Raw genomic sequence first — 19,721 nt, 5'->3', positions numbered from 1 at the left:
TTTCATGAGCCAAGCCAAGGCCAAGGACTGCACTGAACAACAGTGACAAGAGCTTGAACAACAGATTAAAGAAGTTGCCCACAATTATATCAAAAAATGGTGAGAAACATCCATAATCATCCATGTTTCTTCTCTAAAGTACTCCCATTACTGGGCTAGGTCCTGCACTAAACAAGACCTGTGGTGAAAAAAGATGTAGGTAGCATTGTGGGTGTACCATCATCCACTCAGTTAACAGAACAGCAAGAAAAACCCTCCAACATGTCAGAGAGAGAGAGAGAGAGAGGCTGAAAGTGCCAGATGTGGCAGTGTCATTACATGAGTGATGTGAATATTAATTTCTGCAAATAGCCTCTTCAGAGGCATGTCAAAAAAGCCTTTTTGGGAGACATCAGGTATCTTGCCATTTCCCATTTTTGGTGAATTTGTTTTGAGAAACTGGAGATGCACAGCCTTCCTTTATATAACTGCTTTGTCACCTGCACATGCTGCCATTCTTATTGCACCAGACACTCACTCAGACATCCAATTGCTACTTAGGGTGTTGCACAGGATTTAAACACCAGAACACCTCTGGGGGTTCAGCCCTTCCTAATAATCATTTCAACTTATGCAGCTGGTCCCAAGGGAAAGGCTTCTTGGTCTGCAAATTGCAATAGCACATCTAAAGGGACAAGGGACAAGTCATCTCACAGAACACCTTGGTCCTCTTTTCTGAGTCCCTGAGGAGTCAGACTAAGTACATGCACAAGTGACTGACAACTTCTCAGTTCTGCCAGATCACTCTCTTCCCCTCTCAACTAGCCCTGGGTACACTGGTGAAACATCACAAGTCCTGCACCAAGTCACACTCACCTGAATATTGCTGCAGCAGCCAGACCTTGAGCTCGATGAAACTATGAGCAAAGTGGCAGCTGTCCTCACGCAGGCAGCCATAACGCACCTCATGTCGGCACACATCAAACTGGAAGTGCTCCTGGAACTGGCGGATCTTGGAGTATTTCAGGGAGGTGGAACGTACAATGTGGACCAGACACCTGCAGCCAGGCCAGAGAAATATGAAGCACCAGAGGATCAAATCTTCACCCCCTCCCCCTTACGTGACTTTCAGACGTTTGATTGGGCAGGTAAAGGACACAGAAAATCAACTCTGGGAGAGGCAGACTCCCCCTGGGAAAACCAGACCCCTGCCCTCCCACCCTATCAACCCTAGGTAGGTATTTTCAATCTCCTCAGCCCATGGGTGATGCTCTGCTTAAGTTCAGAGATCAGACACATTTCAAAATATGCAGCAAAGATACCAGCTCCTCTGGCTCAGCAAGTTCCTAAGTCCCAGGTTGCCAGTAACCAGAAGGGGTTGTATTACTGTGTACTTGACATGTTTCTTATGTTTTCCCAAACATTCATTACCAGCCAGTCAGAAGCAGGATCCTGAGCTAGAGAATCTTTGGTTTGACCTTTATGTAAAGGCCAAACTGAAAGGCAAATTAAGTCAATGGAAAAATTAGGCTGACTCCAAAGGGCTTTGCTGATGCCTGAAATCCCTCAGCCCCAGGAGCAAACATGCAGGGTGAAGCACACAGTACTATTTGTCATGCATTGAGCTGCCCTATGATTAGAACCCATGGGGAAGAAAGAAAGAGACCGGGGCCCTGGAGTTAAACTGGGTGGACTTGTGAGAGACTGTTCCCATTAGCACAAAAAAAATTCACTCACTTGTTGTCATGGAAACTGTGTTTGGCAGAAAGGTTGGAGCAGACAGATGGTGTGTCCTTGGTCCCTTTGCTGATAATCCGGGGTTTGCTGTCAAAGCAAATCTGAGAAGAGAAGAATTAGCATACTGGGAAAATCTTAGAGAGCAGTGAACCAGAGCCACTTCACTTGGAATGAGAAGAAGAACCAGAGCCAGCCTATTCTAATGTTCAAAGTTAGAAGAAGCCTGGTGAAAACTCTGCGGTAGGGCTTTAAAATTAAGCAAGTGCATTTTTTTAAAAGCTTCCGGACAACATTTTTTGGCTTATTCTCAACAGTATTTTCCATTGTGGTTGGAAAAAGACTGGTCAGAGCCACATATTCTTTCCCAGTTAGTCAACTGAGCAAGAACAAGGGGGAAATGATGGGGAGAAATAAAAGAACAGCCAGTTCACAGCAAAGAACATGTCTCTTTACATGTACTGCCAGTGCGGGGAACTCTGCTGCACAGCATTAAAATGATATGAGCCAATCCTTCACCCCCAACTCTGGCTCAGCACAGACATCAAGTGGGAATTCACTGCATTATGGGGTTCTGATTTCTAAAGTAGCTGGGGCTAAATTACAATTCAAAGCAACATGTCAAGACAGAGGAAGAGACAGGTGATCCCATGATGCTGTGTACACCTGGTTCAGCTGCAAGGCTAAGGAGGAGAACGACCTCTCCTTTCTCCTACACAGTTGCATCCACTGCTCACTGCCCTTCTGGGAGCAGGGCACTGGCTGGGACATACAGAATCATAGAATTGTTTAGGTTGGAAAAGACCTTTAAGATCATCGAGTCCAGCTGTTAACCCAGGACTGCCAAGTCCACCACCAAACCATGTCCCTAAGCACCACGTCTACACATCTTCTAAATACCTACAGGGATGGTGACTCGACCTCTTCCCTGGGCAGCCTGTTCCAATGCCTGACAACCCTTTCAATGAAGAAAATTTTCCTAATACTCAATCTAAACCTCCCTTGGTGCAACTTCAGGCCATTTCCTCTTGTCCTACCACTTGTAACCTGGGAGCAAAGACTGACACCTTGTAGAGAGCAATAAGGCCTCCCTTGAGCCTCCTTTTCTCCAGTCTAAACAACCCCAGTTCCCTCAGCTGTTCCTCACAAGGCTTGTTCTCTAGACACTTCACCAGCTTTGTTGCCCTTCTCTGGTCATGCTCCAGCACCAATATGTCCCTCTTGAATTGAGGGGCCCAAAACTGAACACAGGATTCAAGGTGTGGTCTCACCAGTGTACAGGGGGACAATCACTTCCCTTGTCCTGCTGGCCACACTGTTTTGGATACAAGCCAGGATGCTACTGGCCTTCTTGGCCACCTGGGCACAATGCCAGCTCACATTCGGCTAGCTGTCAGCCAGCACCCCCAGGTCCTTTCCTAACACTCTTCCCCAAACCTGTAGCACTGCGTGGGGTTGTTGTGACCCAAGTGCAGGACCCAGCATTTGGCTCTGTTGAACCTTGTACAATTGGCCCATGGATTCAGCCTGTTCGGATTCCTCTGTAGAGCCTTCCTTGCCTCAAGCAGATCAACACTCACCCCCAACTTGGTGTCATCTGCAAACTTACTGAGGGTGCACTTGATCTCCTCACCCAGATAATTGATAAAGACATTAAACAGAACTTGCCCCGATTCTGAGCCCTGGGGAGCCCCACTTGCAACTGGCTGCCAACTGCATTTAACTCCATTCACCTCCACCCTTCATGCCCAGGTGTCCAGCCCGTGTTTTACCCAGCAAAGCACAGGCCCATCCAAGCCATGACCAGCCAGTTTCTCCAGGAGAATACTGCGAGAAACCGTGTCAAAGGCTTTACTAAGGCCTATGCAGACAACATCCACAGCATTTCCCACACTCACTAAGTGGGTCACTTTCTCACAGAAGGAGATTATGCTGGTCAGGCAGGACCTGTCTTTCATAAACCCATGCTGGCTGGGCCCAATTGCCTGGTTGTCCCATACATGCTGCGTGGTGGCACTCAAGATGACCTGCTCCATAACTTTCCATGGCACTGAGGCCAGGCTGACAGGCCTGTAGTTCCCTGGATCCTCCTTCCAGCCCTTTATGTAGATGGGAGTCTCATTTGCTAACTTCCATTCGACTGGGACCTCCCTGGTTAGCCAGGACTGCTGATAAATGACGGAAAGCGGCTTGGTGAGCACTTCCACCAGCTCCCTCAGTACCCTCGGGTACATCCCATCCAGCCCCATAGACCTCTGTGTGCATAAGTGGTGTAGCAGGTTGCTGACCATTTCCCCTTGGGTTATGGGGGCTTCACTATGCTCCCCAGCCTTGCCTTCCAGCCCAGGGGGCTGAGTACCCAGAGAACAACTGGTCTTACTGTTAAAGACTGAGGCAAAGAAGGCATTACATACCTCAGCTTTTTCCTCATCCTTTGTCAACGTTTGCTCCTGCATCCAATAAAGGCTGGAGATTCTCCTTAGCCCTCCTTCTGTTGCTAACATTTAGAGAAACATTTTTAATCGCCTTTTACAGCAGTAGCCAGATTAAGTTCTAGTTGGGTTTTGGCCCTTCTAATTTTCTCCCTGCATAACCTCGCAACACTTCTGTAGCCCCCCTGAGTTGCCTGCCCCTTCTTCCAATGGTCATAAACTCTCTTTTTTTTCCTGAGTTCCAGCAGAAGCTCTCTGTTCAGCCAGGCTGGTCTTCCCCACCAGCTTGTCTTCTGGCACATGGGGATGGCCTGCTCCTGTGCCTTTAAGATTTCCTTTCTGACAAACGTCCAGCCTTCCTGGACTCCTTTGCCCTTCAGGACTGCCTCCCAAGGGATTCTGTCAATCAGGCTTTTAAACGGGCCAGAGTCTGCCCTCTGGAATTCTAAGGCAGCAGTACTGCTGACCCCCACCCACACTTCTCCAAGCACTGAAAACTCACTCTGCCCAAGACGGCCTCCAGCCATCCCATCACCCACAAGTCCTTCTCTGTTCACAAACAACAGGTCCAGCGGGGCGCCTTCCCTAACAGGCTCCCTCGCCAGCTGTGTCAGGCAGTTATCTTCCACACACTCCAGGAACCTCCTAGACTGTTACCTCTCCACTGTATTTCCAGCAGACACCTGGTAAGTTAAAGTTCCCCGTGAGAACAAGGGCTTGCAATTGTGATACTTATCCCAGCTGCTAATAGAACATTTTGTCTGGCTCTGCATCCTGGTTGGGTGGTCTGTAACAGACTCCCACCACGATACCTACTTTCTTGGTCTTCCCACTGACTCTTACCCATAAACACTCTACCATATCATCACCATCATCAAGGTCTAGATAGTCAAAACACTCCCTAACATAGAGGGCTACCCCACTGCTTCTCCTTCCTTGCCTATCCTTCCTGAATAGTTTATAGCCATCCATTGCAGCACTCTAGTTGGGTGAGTCATCCTACCATGTTTCCATGATGGCAACTATCAACATGTCAGTGGTCCAGACACATACTGAGGAGATGATGAAGGGTGCCTGCTCCCTCCCACCAGCTCTGTACCTCACAAAGGAAGGTGAAGATGCCCTGATGTTCCTTGAGGAGCTTGGCAATGGTGAGGCTGCTCTGCTTGATCCCACCTAGCGGGTCAAAGAGGAGGTCACGATTGAGGGTCCCCTTCCTCTCCTCCGTCCACACGTCGATCTCTTCCTGGTGGTACGCGAAGGTGCAGTTATCCCCGTACTTACAGTCCTGCTTGTTAAGCATATCTACAAAGCAACAAACAGCACACACCACCACACAGGGAGGGCGGCCCAGTCAGAAACTAAACTCTCTCTCATCTCCTCCCACTGCCCACACCTCACAAGGAGCTGAAAGCAGGAAAACACAGAGTTAAAAAAAAGAAAAGACATCTCCCCCCAGGTTTGTCTATACCAAGGCATTCAGAAAAGTTTATGCAAACTACTAAATGGTGACAATCTCAACAATCTAAAGTAATGCAATCTATTGTGGAGACTGTCTCAAAATGGAGTCTACTTTATTTCAGCGCCTGGCCAGAGACAGACAATGATTTAACCAACCCCTTTTACAGCCAATTCAGATTAAGTTCTCCTAGCAGCCCAGCGCTAAGGAGCCCTGTTATCTTGGCTCTTGCAATCTCCCCACCTCATTAGGTACTTTGTAATGACGTTGCCTCAGGGACCAGTCTGGTCACTTGCCTGCACTTTTAGAGGGATGGGCTGGAGAGGCAGGCAGAGAGAGCTTTTCCCTAGGCAGAACCACAACCCTGCCATGGAGCTGCTGGGTGGAGTGGGACTTATGCACACACGCACATGTACAGGAGGCAGCGTTCTCAGCAAAGCCCATGTCAACAGGGCAGCTCTGAGCGCTTGGCTGTGCGTGGTACCTCACTATGCCTTTGCAGTTCTTCTAGTCCACTACTTAAAAGCGGTCTGCTCTCCACAGCACGAGAGCTCATTGCCTTTCATTGTACTGAGCCTCCCAGTCCATAGGCTACTGATGGGACAGGAAGACCCAAAAGACAGCAGGCAATACCAACTGGAAGCCCCCTCACAAACTCCCCTGGCACAAACTGAACAGACCCTTCCCAACCATCAACAGCCCTATCCCCTCCAGATCACCTTTGCACAGGTAATAGGATCCTACAAAGTTGGTTTTCGTTGGGCGAGGACGGATCCTTTTCCAGCTCTTGTCTTCTGAGTTCTTCAGCCTGCCCAGCAGGATGTCCCGCTTGCACTTGTGCTCCAAGCCCTCCCGATAGGTGTAATCACCAGCTTTGGGCCCTGCAGGAGAGAATAACCCCATCAAGCCAGGGAAAGGCAAACCCCAGCCTGGGCCAGTGCTCTGGGTGGCAGAGCAAATGCATCACCTGTTTTGGGGTAGCAGATATGACAGGCTTGTTTGAAGACATGAGTAGATGCCAGGGGGTTCTTCACCAGCAGGGCTGTGTTGGGCATAACTGGTTCCGGCTGGGACAGCAGGTGCTCGGTGACCTTGGGCACAGCTGGGTGACTCACTCCACCAAGACTGACCTGAGCAAAAGCACACATACCCCTCTTTGCAGCTCTGCCACCACATGGGTAAGAAACCACTCTAACCCCCTGCCCCATTCCAGTCTCTCAAAAACCTTCCTCATTTTCTGTCTCATCAAAATGTTCACATCTGACATGACATTTCCAAAAGAGCTGCATGCAATTTTTTCCAAGAAACCATACGGTATGTTTATTTCAAAGACAGTCTTCTTTCTTCCTTGGTAAGGGACCTCAGTTTTCTATCACGAGCTACAGAACAAAATGCCCCCCTCACTCCTTCCCATTTCTTTCACCACAACCAACTCTGCATTGGAAGACTCTCAAATCAAGTCTATCTATCCCAACGTGGGAAAAAAACAAAACGCTTATCAGTGAGTCTTTAGGGAGCAGATCTGAGGACAGAGAGTTTGCTTCACATTGATGTTAACAGGGCTAGCAGATAACAGGAACTTAAGAATAATTTTTGTTCCAAATTTGCTAACCATAGATAACCCTGCCCCTGTTCTCCAGGACTGGAGACATGGGAGACTGGCAGAACAGTGTATCTGGAAAAGCCTCCTGACAGGGGCAGAGAGGAGCAAAGAACCTCAGTAGTCTGAGGACAATGCGGGTTTGCTCTGCCCCACCCTTCAGTGTTATGCAGCTGCCAGATGTAATGGGACACTGGCCTCCGTGATCTCCTGTTGACCCTACAACCTAGGTCACACACCATGTTTACCTTAGCAAGATGCAGAGCTGCAAATAAAAATGAAGATGGAACAAATATCTTCCTATTGACTCTGGGGAAATCTTTACCTGCCTTGCCACAACGTGGGAGGCAACTCACTGGGACAGGTTAAGAAGAGGGGCCCAAATTACCTCTATCACCCAAGTCACTACTACCTTGGCTCCAGAGCACCTTGGGACATCAGCACGGGGGAGCGTCTCACTCACCACGGGGGATGGTTTTTGGCTGCCAGGTAGGTGTCGCAGTTCCTGAGGGCTAGTTTCTTCTGGGCAAAAGAAGGGGAAAAGAGCCCCACAAAACAAAACCAATAATTTCACTTTCAGAGCAGTTCTGCTCACAAAAAGAAAAACAAATGCTTACTAAATCCATTTGCTTTATTTATTTCATAACATTTTAATACTTTTTCCCTAAACCACCTGCCTAAGTCTTGGAAAAACTCCAGGAAAGGCCTGCTTGTCACCCAAACCCTACTCTGTGCTACTGAGTGCTGGCATTTCCAAGGCGGCAACTCCAAAGTAGCCCAATGCTGAGGTGAATCTGAGTGCTGAAGTGCTGACCCGCCAATTTCTGCTCTTCTCAAAATATTTTTGCTGCCAACATACTGCAATACTGGGGACAAGTTAGCCAAGAAGAAGCCTGCCTTCCCTCCTGGGACAGGAGGGACTTACTCTTTGCCCACCATCCTCCACAGCTTTGCTCCTTGTGACATGAGAGTGCAGTGCCCCGTGCAACAGGACACTCACTGCCCTGAATCCAGAGATGGGACAGACCTACCTTGGCCTCTACCATTCTGCCCAGTGCAACGAGGTCCTATATTACCTAAAACGATTACCAGGATTTTTCTCATTTGGCCCAAAGTGCCATAGAGATATTGGGGAGGATAAAGGAATCATGTTATAGTCTAGCAAACTGTGCCAATGGAGGCCTCCTGGACACCAAGCCAGGTTTAGGTATCATTGCTCATCACTACACATCTTTGTGTTTCTCTCCTCTTGAGATTTCACACCATGCACATACTGATTTTCTGGGATCACACACCTACAGCCTTTCTCATTACTCGAGGTAGACATATTCAGCTGCTCTGTCCAAGACAATTCCCTGCCCTCTCCTACAATTATACTCCTGTTCTGTAGCACTGACAGACAAGAGCTATACGACAGATGTCCTCGGCACTGAAGGAAATAATTATGGCATGTGTTCACAGCTAAAGCAGCACAAAACCCCATCAGCCCCACACCTACCAATAGCAAAGGAATCCAATGCATCCAGTGACCCTCTGCTTGTCCCAAAGGAGTCCAGGGTATCGAGCCGTGAGTCTGTGTAGGGGAGCAGATCCAGGGAATCCAGTGAATCTAAGGTGGAGCTGGCACTTCCTCCTGGTGGGGCCTCGAAGGCATCCAGGACAGAGGAGGAGGAGAGCTGCTTGGTGGGATCCATCACCAGGCCAAAAGAAGCAGGTGGCAGGGGGGTGGAGACAGGGATGCTGGCTGTCACGACTGGGGGCAGCAGCGGAGTTCCCCCCGGAAACACAGGGATCAGCTGGGGCATCTCCGTTGGCAGGTTGGTAGGAATAGTGCCCTGGACCAGAGACTTTGGGGAATTGGGAAGGGAGAGGATAAACAGCACATTAGGAATGAGGAGCAGAGAATGAGTGAACACAGAGAGCAACAGACTCCCACTCAAGTGCATGCTGTATCATCTGAAGCAAAAGGGTACCTGGCAGCTCCATCCACCTGCAGAGTTCCCACAGACCTTCCAGTCTATCTACACCACACACAGTCTGGACCAAGGTCCCTGAGGAGACTACCCCAGCTCATCAGCCTGCAAGGCACAGCCCTGCGCAGGGCACTTAAACCAGCTCAGGCTGAGAAGCGGTGCAGCTGAGTGCACACAGCACCGAGGTTAGGGTAACAACCATTACTTGTGGCACCTCTCATCAGAGCTTTTTGGCTCAAGAGGCATCCTGCATGAATATGATTATATAGCTTCCAGACTCAAGTTAGCTCGCATAGTATCATCAAGAATGGCAACTAAAAACCAACATAAGTATGAATATAGATTGTCTCTGCAGCTCCCAGACCTGTTCAAAGACCTTAGGCTGAATGCAGCCTGCACATAATACAAGGAGATTAGAGCATGCCCACTGTATAAAATATACCCATCATTCCTGCTTCAGCACACTCATTTCTACCTTCAGGCCTGCTTCAACTCCATAGACACCAGAAGCCAAGGGGAAGATGATGGCAGGGGAAGGCTATCTTGGGTACCTTTTGAGGAGCAAAGCAGGCTTGGAGGTGGGCTCCTAAGATACTCACAAGCCAGTTGCAGAAATAAAGGAAAGAAGGAAGGAATGAGTTTTGCCAGAGGAAGAGCTAGGAAGAAAGAATGACAGAAAGAGGGAGAGAGGCAGCACACATATCCACACGCTCCAACGACCTATTTGGAACAAGAAGCAGGGGACCCATGCAGCACCCACTCTTACTAGAGGGTATGGTGACCCTTCAGCGAGCGAGTCCAGGAGGGAGTCCAGTTCTTCCCCAATGATGTCCCCATCTGTGAAGTCCTCCACACTCTCAGGCACCGGCAAGGACACGCAGTCTGGAGACAGAAGCAAGCTGGCAGCAGGGAGTGAGGTAGGCAAGCCCTTTGCATCTGAGTCAGAGGGCAAAGGGCCCAGCCCCTCGCTCACAGGGATGGAGGTGGCCACAGGAGCTGGGAGGCACTGCAGGTCCATAGAGCAGTCTGTGATGAGGAAGAAAGAGAGCCAGTCACCAAGGAGAGTCTCTTGCAGGGGCAAGCAGAGCACAGCCTGGCAAAAACAATATTGTACAACTCCATCAAATCACAAAAAACAAGTATGCCAATTTTCCAAGAGGAGGGATTCTGGTCTGAAGAGTTCTTGCCCTTTCATTTCTGTTCCCAGTCTCCAACGGTTCACCAATAGCTGAAATACGCTCTAAGGGCCAGCGCCCAGACTGACTGTCAGGGTTTGGCAAGCACGTACAGTAACCAGGAACAACACAAAACCTGTGGCTGAGCAGTTACTGAATTCACTGTGGCCAGGACTAAAGGCCAGGGGCACATAATCCAATTTCTCTACAACCCACCACCTGGTGTTTTCTTTAATGTTCCTTACTAATGCACTTGGCAGAGATCACTGCCTTCTCTGCTCCTTGGAGCTTCAATATCCCAGCCAAAAGTTTCCTTACTCATATGCACTCTCTAAAAGCTCAGGCATCTTAAATGGCAGAAGATAAAACCCACAAGGTCCTGCTGGGAAGAGAGTCAGAGATTGGGTGCTCAGACCAGATTGTGCTAACAATGTGTCCCCAAAAACCCCATCAGACTCACTCAGCGGTCTTTACCCAAGTAATTCCCTGCTCTTCAGTTCTTCCTGATGTCCAGAGGTGGGAGGTTGCTGCCCACACTCACCCTCAACACCTCAGCAGCAAACATCCCCTTGGGAACTTGTGTGAGCCACGGCTGGGGCAGGAGAGAGGCAGTGATTTTTCCTAAGGCTTCTGTGCCTCTCCAATACATTACTGAAATGGTAAGATGTTCCCATCATGCAATATAAACCTCTGTTAAGTGAAGTTAAGGTTACAAGCACATATTCTTCACAGAGGAGCATTTTATTTTCAAAAAAATTAAAGGTTAAAAAAAAAAAAGTTCAGATGTTAGAAATACGAAAAATGCAGCATTACATTTGCAATTCTCAAACAAAGCACCCAAACTACCTTAATTCTGCCCCTGTGCAGATGTCCTGGAATAAAAGAAAAGAAATAAGACAAAGATGCTACCTTCTTCATCCACATAGCAGCGGCTGCGCTGTAGCTATGACAGTCTAAGGATATAAGCAAGGCAAAGTTTGAAAGGGGAGACAATAGCATTTATTAGAAAGACTAATAAGAACAGAAAAGAAACGAGACAAGCTGCTGAGCAAGAAATGCTGCATCCTGTCTAGAAAAGCTCTGCTCACCCAGTCCCCACAAGAACTCAGCCATCCCTTTCTAACTGGATGTGGCTATCCTCTACACTGCATGTTCACTGACCCAGGACGGCGCTGCTGCCCTTCTTAGAGAGCTCAGCAAATCAGCAGCTCCTGCAAACCCCCAAGTCATGAACAAAACAGCCGTAGACACCACACACACACATGCTGGCCCCCTTATCTCTAACCCCACCAGGTGTACACCACCACTCTCTGCAACCTTTCCTCTGGCATTTGTTGTAAGTGGTCCACGCAGGTGGACCACAGCCAAGGTCACTGTGCAAGGCACTGGAGGCTGAGCTGTGACAAAAAGCAGGGAAAGCAAGGGGAAGCGGCAAGGGACAGACAGGTCCCTCTCCACAGCCTCATGCAGCAATTGAAGGAAAGCATGTTGTACCTTATGGAATCCAACACAGGTTTTCAGTGCTGCAGACAGACATATTCCCCACAGGCAGCGCCTCAAGGAAGGCTGTAAATGTCCTTAGTTTTGCAGCTGCCCCTCAGATCAGGTTCGGCTCCAACCCCATGCCCCCCTTGCAGTGACTTCTCTCAGCTCATCTGCCCTTGGCGCAGACCCCCCCCAGCTGCATTTGGGAGCCAGCCATCCAGTTTCCCTCGGTGATGGCCTCATTGCTGGTAGCTCAGCCAGATTTCCCTGAGTACAAAGGGATGGCTTGTGCCTTCCCATTTTTCAGATGTTTAAATCTGGAGTACTGTCAAGATCCCTCCAGGGGCCAACAAGAAGTTCAGGACATGCTGGAAGGGACGGGGACACGTGCAGGGGGAAGCAGAAGGGTTCACGATGACAGGGCCCCAAAGAATCCAGAAGTTCAGACCTTCTCTGAATAATGAATGAGGTCCTCCAGTTCCCACTGAAATTGGGAAGTAGAGGAAAGAGGCCCTCATATACCCTACCCTGAGAGACCTAAACCCCTGGAAAGCTGAATGCATGACCAAAAGGCAGAGAACAATGTGGGACACCCCACAGCTCAGTGCATGTGAAGGGCAAGCAGAGCAGAGATCAACAGGTTCCTCGATTTGCAAGGGGCAGAGGGGAGATGTCTTCTCCCCTCTCCCTGTCCACCTACACCCTGCCACTCCTTTAATCACTTCCTCCCATTCCCCTCTGACCAATCTTTTCCCTTATCTCTCCTTTTCCATTCCTTCTTTCCTCAGGACACCCCATCTGCTGATCCTACTCGCCAGCCACACCCCCACATCTCAGGTACTCTCATCCAGAAGGCTCACGCACCTCCTGCATTCACCTAATGTTTGCTCCATCTTAAAAAAATAAACCAGCCTTCTAGTAGATCACAGACACACCTGCCTCCTCCTGATTTCTCCCACTGCCACGACACTAAACCCCTGTATTATTACTACAAGCTCAGTGAAGGTCTTGTCCATCTGCTCCGCTGAACCAAGTCCCTCAACACCATGCCCCCCACGTGGTCCTTCTCTGGCCATACACCTGTCTGTCCCAGACTGGCAAGTACAGTGCTTTTAAAAGCCCTGTTTCTAGCTCCACTTCCCAAAACAGCAGTGGTTCCCTAGTGCATTAGCTGGCCAAAGGCCATACTGAGCCAAATATGAGCCATGATCTGGGCAGGGCTGAGTTAATCAGATGACTTCAAGCAAGGCATGAGGGAAAGAGCTTCAGGAGTCTGCATCTTAAAAACCAAACAAAACAACAAAACAAAACACCTTGCTAAAAAAGGTGCTTGCTTTGAATATGAAACTCCCAAGGTACCCAGTACCCACAGCCCTCCTGGTGGCACACCGCTCTCAGGGCAAAGGGATAATATGTAATTTCAGTGCTTTTGAAAAGATTTCCTAGTGATAAAGGTTCTTTCTTCCTGAACTGCAGCAAAGATGGCATGCTGCTCTTACATCAAATCCTGATTAGATAAAGAGTTTACTGGATGCCGTCACTCTTTACTCTGCAGTAGGAGTTCAGTTCATTTTAGTGGCAAGACAATGTGAAAAAAACTTTCCTTAACTCACAGAGCTGGGACTCATGATGGCACATAGCAGTCAGTTACTGAACCGACATTCAACAGAGAACTAACATGCTTTCCAAAGCACCCTAATAACGAAATTAATTTCTTTCTATAAAAAGAGCAACTGTTACTTGCAGTAGTAAGACTTCACACTTACCTTCACACACAGAGCTACATTTCAAAGGAACAAAGACTGATGTGCTCAGAGGCATGAGTTCAATGCTCCAACACACAACAAAGGGCAAAGCACATAGCAAGCCTTTCTACAGGGGCAGAGTTAAGGTCACTTGTTTCCTGGCATGAGAAAAGCAACCCTGCAGTTCTTCTGCTCCTCCTGGGTGCCTAATCCTGAACACAGCTCTCTCTGGACCCCACCCAACCCTCTTTGTTTTCATTTCCTCCACCTCAACGTCTTGGAGGACCATACACGCTCAGAGCACAAACAGCCACCTACAATCTTAACTTCGCTTTATCTGGACTGTTTTGGCTGGGAGCACAGTTTCAGAAGCTTTGCCAAGCTCAAGAAGAAAGCAGACCCTTTTAATTCCCAGACTTGGCCCTCACTAGGCCTGGACAAAAAGCTCTTCTGCAGGAAAAACACTTCTGCTTCCCACCACCCTTTTCCTCCTCCTAGTTACCAAAGCCAGGAATGCACAGAAGAGACATGAAGGTGATGAACCTCTCAGGCCTGTTAGCCTGGTCAGATACCTTACCGAAGCCATAAAAACCAGAGATGTCTTTACCTGTTTCAATGTCATCTATTGAACCCAATCCATTGGAAGTGGTCTACAAAGAGAGTGTACAAAAGGGGAGAGAAAAGTATCACCAGAAATTCATCTTTAAAAATATATTCACGCTTCACAGATAAGACTCTTTAATACTCAGAAATATATCTGGCCCTTTGTTTTCCTTCACGGCCTCTTTCAGTGCAAGAGCAGTAAACCCAATGAACTTTAAGAGGCCATTAATCCAAAGACCCCATTCATTTTAATCTCCAGCAGTGGACAAACCTTGTTGTTGCAAAGGAACATCAGTCCTGCATAATACCCAACCATGTGAGCAATTCTGTACATAGAAAAAGGTTTTTCATGTGTGTATGAGAACACTGTGCCCCAAGTTCCAGGACACATCAATTGGTCACCCCCATGCAGTGTGAGATCTAATTAGCCTGATCTTATACAACATTCCTTTCTTAGTTGTTATATTTAGCAATCTAACAACCACAAACTTTTACAGCAACCTCAAAACAGGAAAGGGTTTCAGCCAAGACAACTGCTGACTTGGAGCTCCAGGCAAGGAATAAAATGAGCCCACGTTTTACAGAAACATAAACAGAGGTAAGTATATGTGTCTTCAGTGCAAGCTTAAAAAGGCACAAATAAAGCATTACTCTTGAGATACTGCACCTACTTGCAATAGGTTTTGCAACTTCTAGTTTTTGCACTATTTTCATTTCTTGCAAAGGACAAGATTTTCAAATGAAAAAGTACAACTATTAAAGAAAGCTGACTGGCTTTCCTAGAAAGATGCTAAGGCAAGTCACTGAACAGTGGGAGATAAACTAATTCTTTAGTATCCCATCTTGTACAAAATGACAATTTTTACAGTTTTATAGTTTGTTTGCTTTAAGGAATAGCATGAAGTACCAAATAGCCTGTAAAAACAGCAAGTGTTTGGCGTCTTTTTTGCCTAGTGGTGGAATAAGGAAATCAGCAATTTCTTATATTTTATCTTAGCATTTGTATAGTGCCTTGTTCAAGCTGGATCTCCCAGGTGACAGGACAATACAAAGAATACATAAACTGTGTATGTACCTTGCTCAGTACTTCACTTGATTTAATTTTGTATTTCTTCAGCAGTTGCACTTTCTTTTACTTTGCATTGCCCTAACTATGTAAAAACTTGAAAACTAAAGCTTAATTAAAATGTAAGAGAAAGCAAACATTCACAATAACTAAGAAAAATAACCATTTTCAGTGATCTAATTACTGACATAAAAAATGTTGTCACTAGAAAAATTTTCAAAGAAATGAATTTCCTCGGTAAGATTCCTTAAAAGCAGAAAACACTAATGCATACATTTAAATCCTACAAGACAGTTATAAATCTGCATATAAATAAAACTGTGAAGCTTTTTAGTAGCTCAATCCATGAACAGTAACAACCACAGGATACAAACTCTACCTGGTTTGATGAATTGATTGATGTGCCATTACTGAGTAGCGAGAATGTTTCCAATTCCTGCTGCAAGGAAGAGAGAGGTCTTAGAACCCAGACAGCCCATGAATGCTCATAAACTAGGTGAAGCTGGGTTACAATACAGGCACTGCCTGTAAATAAAAGCCACCCTGAAAGGCATACCACTGTGACACAAGGGTACAGTTTCTGGAAAACTGAAAGGGCCATATATTTGTTCTGGACACCTCAGTGCAAAACACTCAATACCCAGCACACAATCAGGAAGCAAAAAACCTGCAGGAACAGAAGGTTTTGTCTTTTCATTAAGAAATTACTACTTCGGGAAGGCATTACAGCACTGGAATGAAAGCTGGAAGTCAACCAAGAGATAGCAAGGTGTACCAAAATACTAATCACTAAATTTTAAAGAGTAAAAACATTTTTGAGTTTTTAATTTTCATTTTTTCTAACATACAGGTGGAGTAAGCCCATCACAGCTGAGTAACGTGAGAGCAGCAAAAAGGTGGCATGGCTACAAAAAACATTCCTGTGTAAAACTTCTCTTTCTTTGACATAAAATAATTCTGTTGGGAGTGTTGATTGTTGCTACAATGTCAAAGGTTTACTTGGGGTAGGCGAATCACGTGTGAGGTCGGTCAGGGAGAGAAAAAAGATGCTACAGCCAAATTTACCCCAAAAGCTCTCTGCAAACTGGATGCCCACCAACCACTTCACCACATACAGCAGGGGTGCCTCTCTGGAGGTGGAACATGCCGGCTGTTCAACACACCGCTGCACATGGGGCCGAGGATGCAAATGCAAACCTAAGCATCGCCTAGTAGCTGCTGTTCCCTGCTCCTGGTAACACATCCTGGGATTTCACATGACCAAGGCGGCTCTACCCCAGAGTGCTAGCAGCGGCCCAACGCCCTCTAGCTCCGTCCCGGGGTATACACTGAAACACCGTCAGTACCGCAGCTACGGCAGCACCCTCTGTAGGGCCCAGTTACGGATCCAGCCACTGGTGTTAATTAACTGGACTCACAACTCACTTTTTGCTGCCTTCTTTCCTAGCATCTGACCAGATGCGTACCTGTTGTTCCGCCAAAACGCAACCCTTTCCCACACCACAAAGAAGATGTACGCCTTGATATGGGGCAGGAACCCTTTGTGACCCATCGCACTACAACACCAGCCATGCCTCCAATGCAGCAGAGGCTCCTACCCTTCTCATTCCATAACAGGGAACGGATTGTGATGCAAAAACTCCTTTGGGATCAAGCCACATGTCCCCCTCCTCCAAAAAACACAGGCTCTCAGTGCATCAGAGGCCTCTCCTGCAGCACCGGCCTGGCTCTGCCTGGCTTAGCTGGGAACTCAGGAAACACCCTGGCAGTAGGCACAGAGCAGCAATGGGGTTACAAACGGATCAAGGCAAAGTGAATCAAAGGGTCAGGACAAGGAGGGTAGCCGGCAGCCTGTTAGAGAGATTGCAGGGTAGTGTACATGTGTCTGTAACTAAAGACCAGCACCTATCATTTTCGCAAAAGGAAACCTGGAAGAGCCAAAGGACAGCCTATAAGAAAAAAGAAGTCATACCTGAGGTCTTTTGTATGCTTTTCGAACCCTCAGTCCCAGCTTCTGGGCAAGCTCCTGTCCCAGTTGCGTCACGCTTTCATCCTAGGGACAAAACCATTGGCAGGACACTTTCAGTTTTGCCTTTGTGGCATATACAATCAAATAAAACAGGAATGCAGTTATCCACACTGGGCTGGGCCAAGAAGCCTCACTTGTAGACAGCTGCAGGTGGACAATTGCCAGAGCAGCCCTAGGAGAAAGAGTCCATGCAGACCTGAGGGCTCTTGCCATTCAGCCCTGCTGAGATACTGAGGTTGCACTAGGTGCTTTCCCCTATGCTCTTTAGATGCTGCAGAAAATCAGAATCAAATGTCTGCTTCCAAGAAAGCACCCACTCTCCGAAAGCAGGGTTCACTTTCCTGCTGGCAAGATAGCTGGAGGGGCTGCCAAGGCTGGCTGCTGGGGGCTGATACAGCTTCCATGAGGTCCCCACGTCTGCGAAGGAGTCTGTATGCTTTCCCTCTCTGCCAGCCTCAGAGTTAATAACCAGTTTTGATATGTAGAGTATTCACTATCCTGGTTTGCTTGTTTGTTTGTTTGTTTTTTAAGCTGAAACCAAGTCTTAGTTTCCAACTTAAGAGCCACAAGCCATTTTCATCATCTCTGAATGATGAAGCAGATCCTTCTGCTTTCCCTGCTGCATGCTATTTACCATCCTTTCCCACTCACTGCCCGTGCCCACTCACACAACACTGTGGGCTTTAGACAAAGTTCTGGGCCACACTCCATAGCCCTGCTCCATCCTCTCCAATTCTGCTTGAACTAACAACCTGCCACAAGCTTCTTCACTTATTTATCACCAGCAACTCCTTCCATCTGCTTTCCTCTCTCTCCCGGTTTGCAGAAGTATTGCAGTACTTTAACAGTTTCTTCAAAGAAGAAAAGAAATATCTGCTCTACTTATTGTGATATCCCTCCTTAATGTCCCAACGTCTCCTCCTTCATCTCCAACCCTGAAGCCTGCTCCCTTCTCTCTACTTGCCATGCTGGTCTTTCCAACCTCCTCCTCCTTGTAGCTTCATCCTTTCATTTTCAGCCCCTCACTAGCCTCTAGTTCTTCCAGCCACAACATCAGTAACTTTTCCCTTTGATTTAGAGTGCCACTTCTTGACTGTACTTTCTCCCCACACACTCAACATTGGTCTTATCACCATCTTCTCTGAACTCAGTGAAGAGAAAATCTGTCTTGTCCATTTCCTTTTCTCTCCCCATCTGACACACCTTCAGGATATACCTTCTTTTCCTGAAACTGTTCCTGCGCCCTCCAGAGACCTCCTCTTGGTCAAATCTCATGGTCACTGCTCCTTCCTCACTTTCCTCCACCTCTCAGATCTTTCTAACACCAATCAAGTCTTTGTTGCTCTGCTTGCTTCTGTTAATTCTGCCTTTCCAAACACTCTCCCAGGTGTCCTCTGAAGCCTGACATTTTCTTGCTCTCAATGGAAAACTCACCAGAAAGACCTCTGATGTAATTTCTTTCATTGATCTCATACCTACCAGGTTTACACTATCCAACTCCACATGCCAACATAACTCTTGAGATGTCTTCTCAGATTCCTCGACAAGATCAAGAATGTATTTCTCTCTAGACTGCCTCCACTTCCCTTCCCAACAACACATAGTTAATTACTGTCCTTTTTGTCAGCAGGCCTGAGGTTTGGGAGTGAGGGGTTATCTGCTCTTTGCCACCGTCAAGATCTTCCTTTAGCTTTCCCTTCTCTCAGCTAAATGCCACCCACGCACTTGCTACCTCCCACCCAAATGAGGGGATGCTCAACAAGGGCATGCAATATGCTCTCCTTCCACACCCTAAAAACCCCCATGCCATAACAATAAAAGCATACCACAGAGGAGTATCAACTTCATGATGCTGGGAACCTCTACAAACTAGCAGCACTGAGTATTTGCGCCCAGAAACAAGTTAACTTTGCTAGACAGTGAGTCAGATCCTTTAACACCAGAAATTTTAATACACGGCCTGCTTTGACCACAATGAAGTTCTCAGCTGTTACAGTAATGTAAGCTGGAAGTACCTATCTGCTCCAGAGGTGCAATGGAAACAAGAGTGAGATGATGGATAGCATAACTTGCCTTTAATGCACACAAGGCTTATGATTTCTGTTAATCACGTAATAAGGCAATGGGGCATTTAATTTACAAGACTGAATTGTTTAGAATAGGGAATGCAGATCACTGAGTATGGAGTTTGTAAGCCTGAACTTGCCTGCTACAGAGAAGTTTAAGTGTTTGTAGACCACAATAATTGTAATGATAATAATGGGAGATAGGCAAACATAAGTATCTGGTTAAAAAATAAATTCAATTAAGTGGTTCAATTGCAATGTGAAATATAGCCAGATAGGGCTTTACATGAACACATGTATTAGATAGGGCTTTTTTATAAAAAGGTTTGTTTAAAAAACAGTCCTTTGAAACTCCCCTAACATGATACCTTTGGT

General features: G+C 47.2%; 1 protein-coding gene across 8 annotated transcripts in view; it reads right to left on the bottom strand.

The window, feature by feature from the left end:
* The window catches only part of ZC3H7B (zinc finger CCCH-type containing 7B), a 52,542-nt gene that overhangs the window by 18,181 nt on the left and 14,640 nt on the right, over nucleotides 1-19,721 (bottom strand). For 2 of the 8 annotated variants that reach the window (XM_040594528.1, XM_040594527.1), the window contains exons 6-16: nucleotides 17,224-17,304; nucleotides 15,631-15,690; nucleotides 14,190-14,232; nucleotides 9,944-10,203; nucleotides 8,703-9,051; nucleotides 7,614-7,726; nucleotides 6,572-6,734; nucleotides 6,324-6,485; nucleotides 5,245-5,450; nucleotides 1,717-1,817; nucleotides 856-1,037 (exon numbers count right to left, since the gene is read on the bottom strand). In XM_040594528.1, coding sequence (XP_040450462.1) covers nucleotides 856-1,037; nucleotides 1,717-1,817; nucleotides 5,245-5,450; nucleotides 6,324-6,485; nucleotides 6,572-6,734; nucleotides 7,614-7,726; nucleotides 8,703-9,051; nucleotides 9,944-10,203; nucleotides 14,190-14,232; nucleotides 15,631-15,690; nucleotides 17,224-17,304 — 1,720 coding nt within the window. The remainder of the gene's footprint in view (nucleotides 1-855; nucleotides 1,038-1,716; nucleotides 1,818-5,244; nucleotides 5,451-6,323; nucleotides 6,486-6,571; nucleotides 6,735-7,613; nucleotides 7,727-8,702; nucleotides 9,052-9,943; nucleotides 10,204-14,189; nucleotides 14,233-15,630; nucleotides 15,691-17,223; nucleotides 17,305-19,721) is intronic. The other 6 variants (XM_040594531.1, XM_040594530.1, XM_040594534.1 and 3 more) reach the window with 6 other exon arrangements.

The sequence above is a fragment of the Falco naumanni genome, chromosome 5, assembly GCF_017639655.2.
Source record: "Falco naumanni isolate bFalNau1 chromosome 5, bFalNau1.pat, whole genome shotgun sequence".
NCBI lineage: Eukaryota > Metazoa > Chordata > Aves > Falconiformes > Falconidae > Falco > Falco naumanni.
Note: the sequence above shows the minus strand (reverse complement) of the source record. Positions and strands in the feature narration are given on the sequence as shown.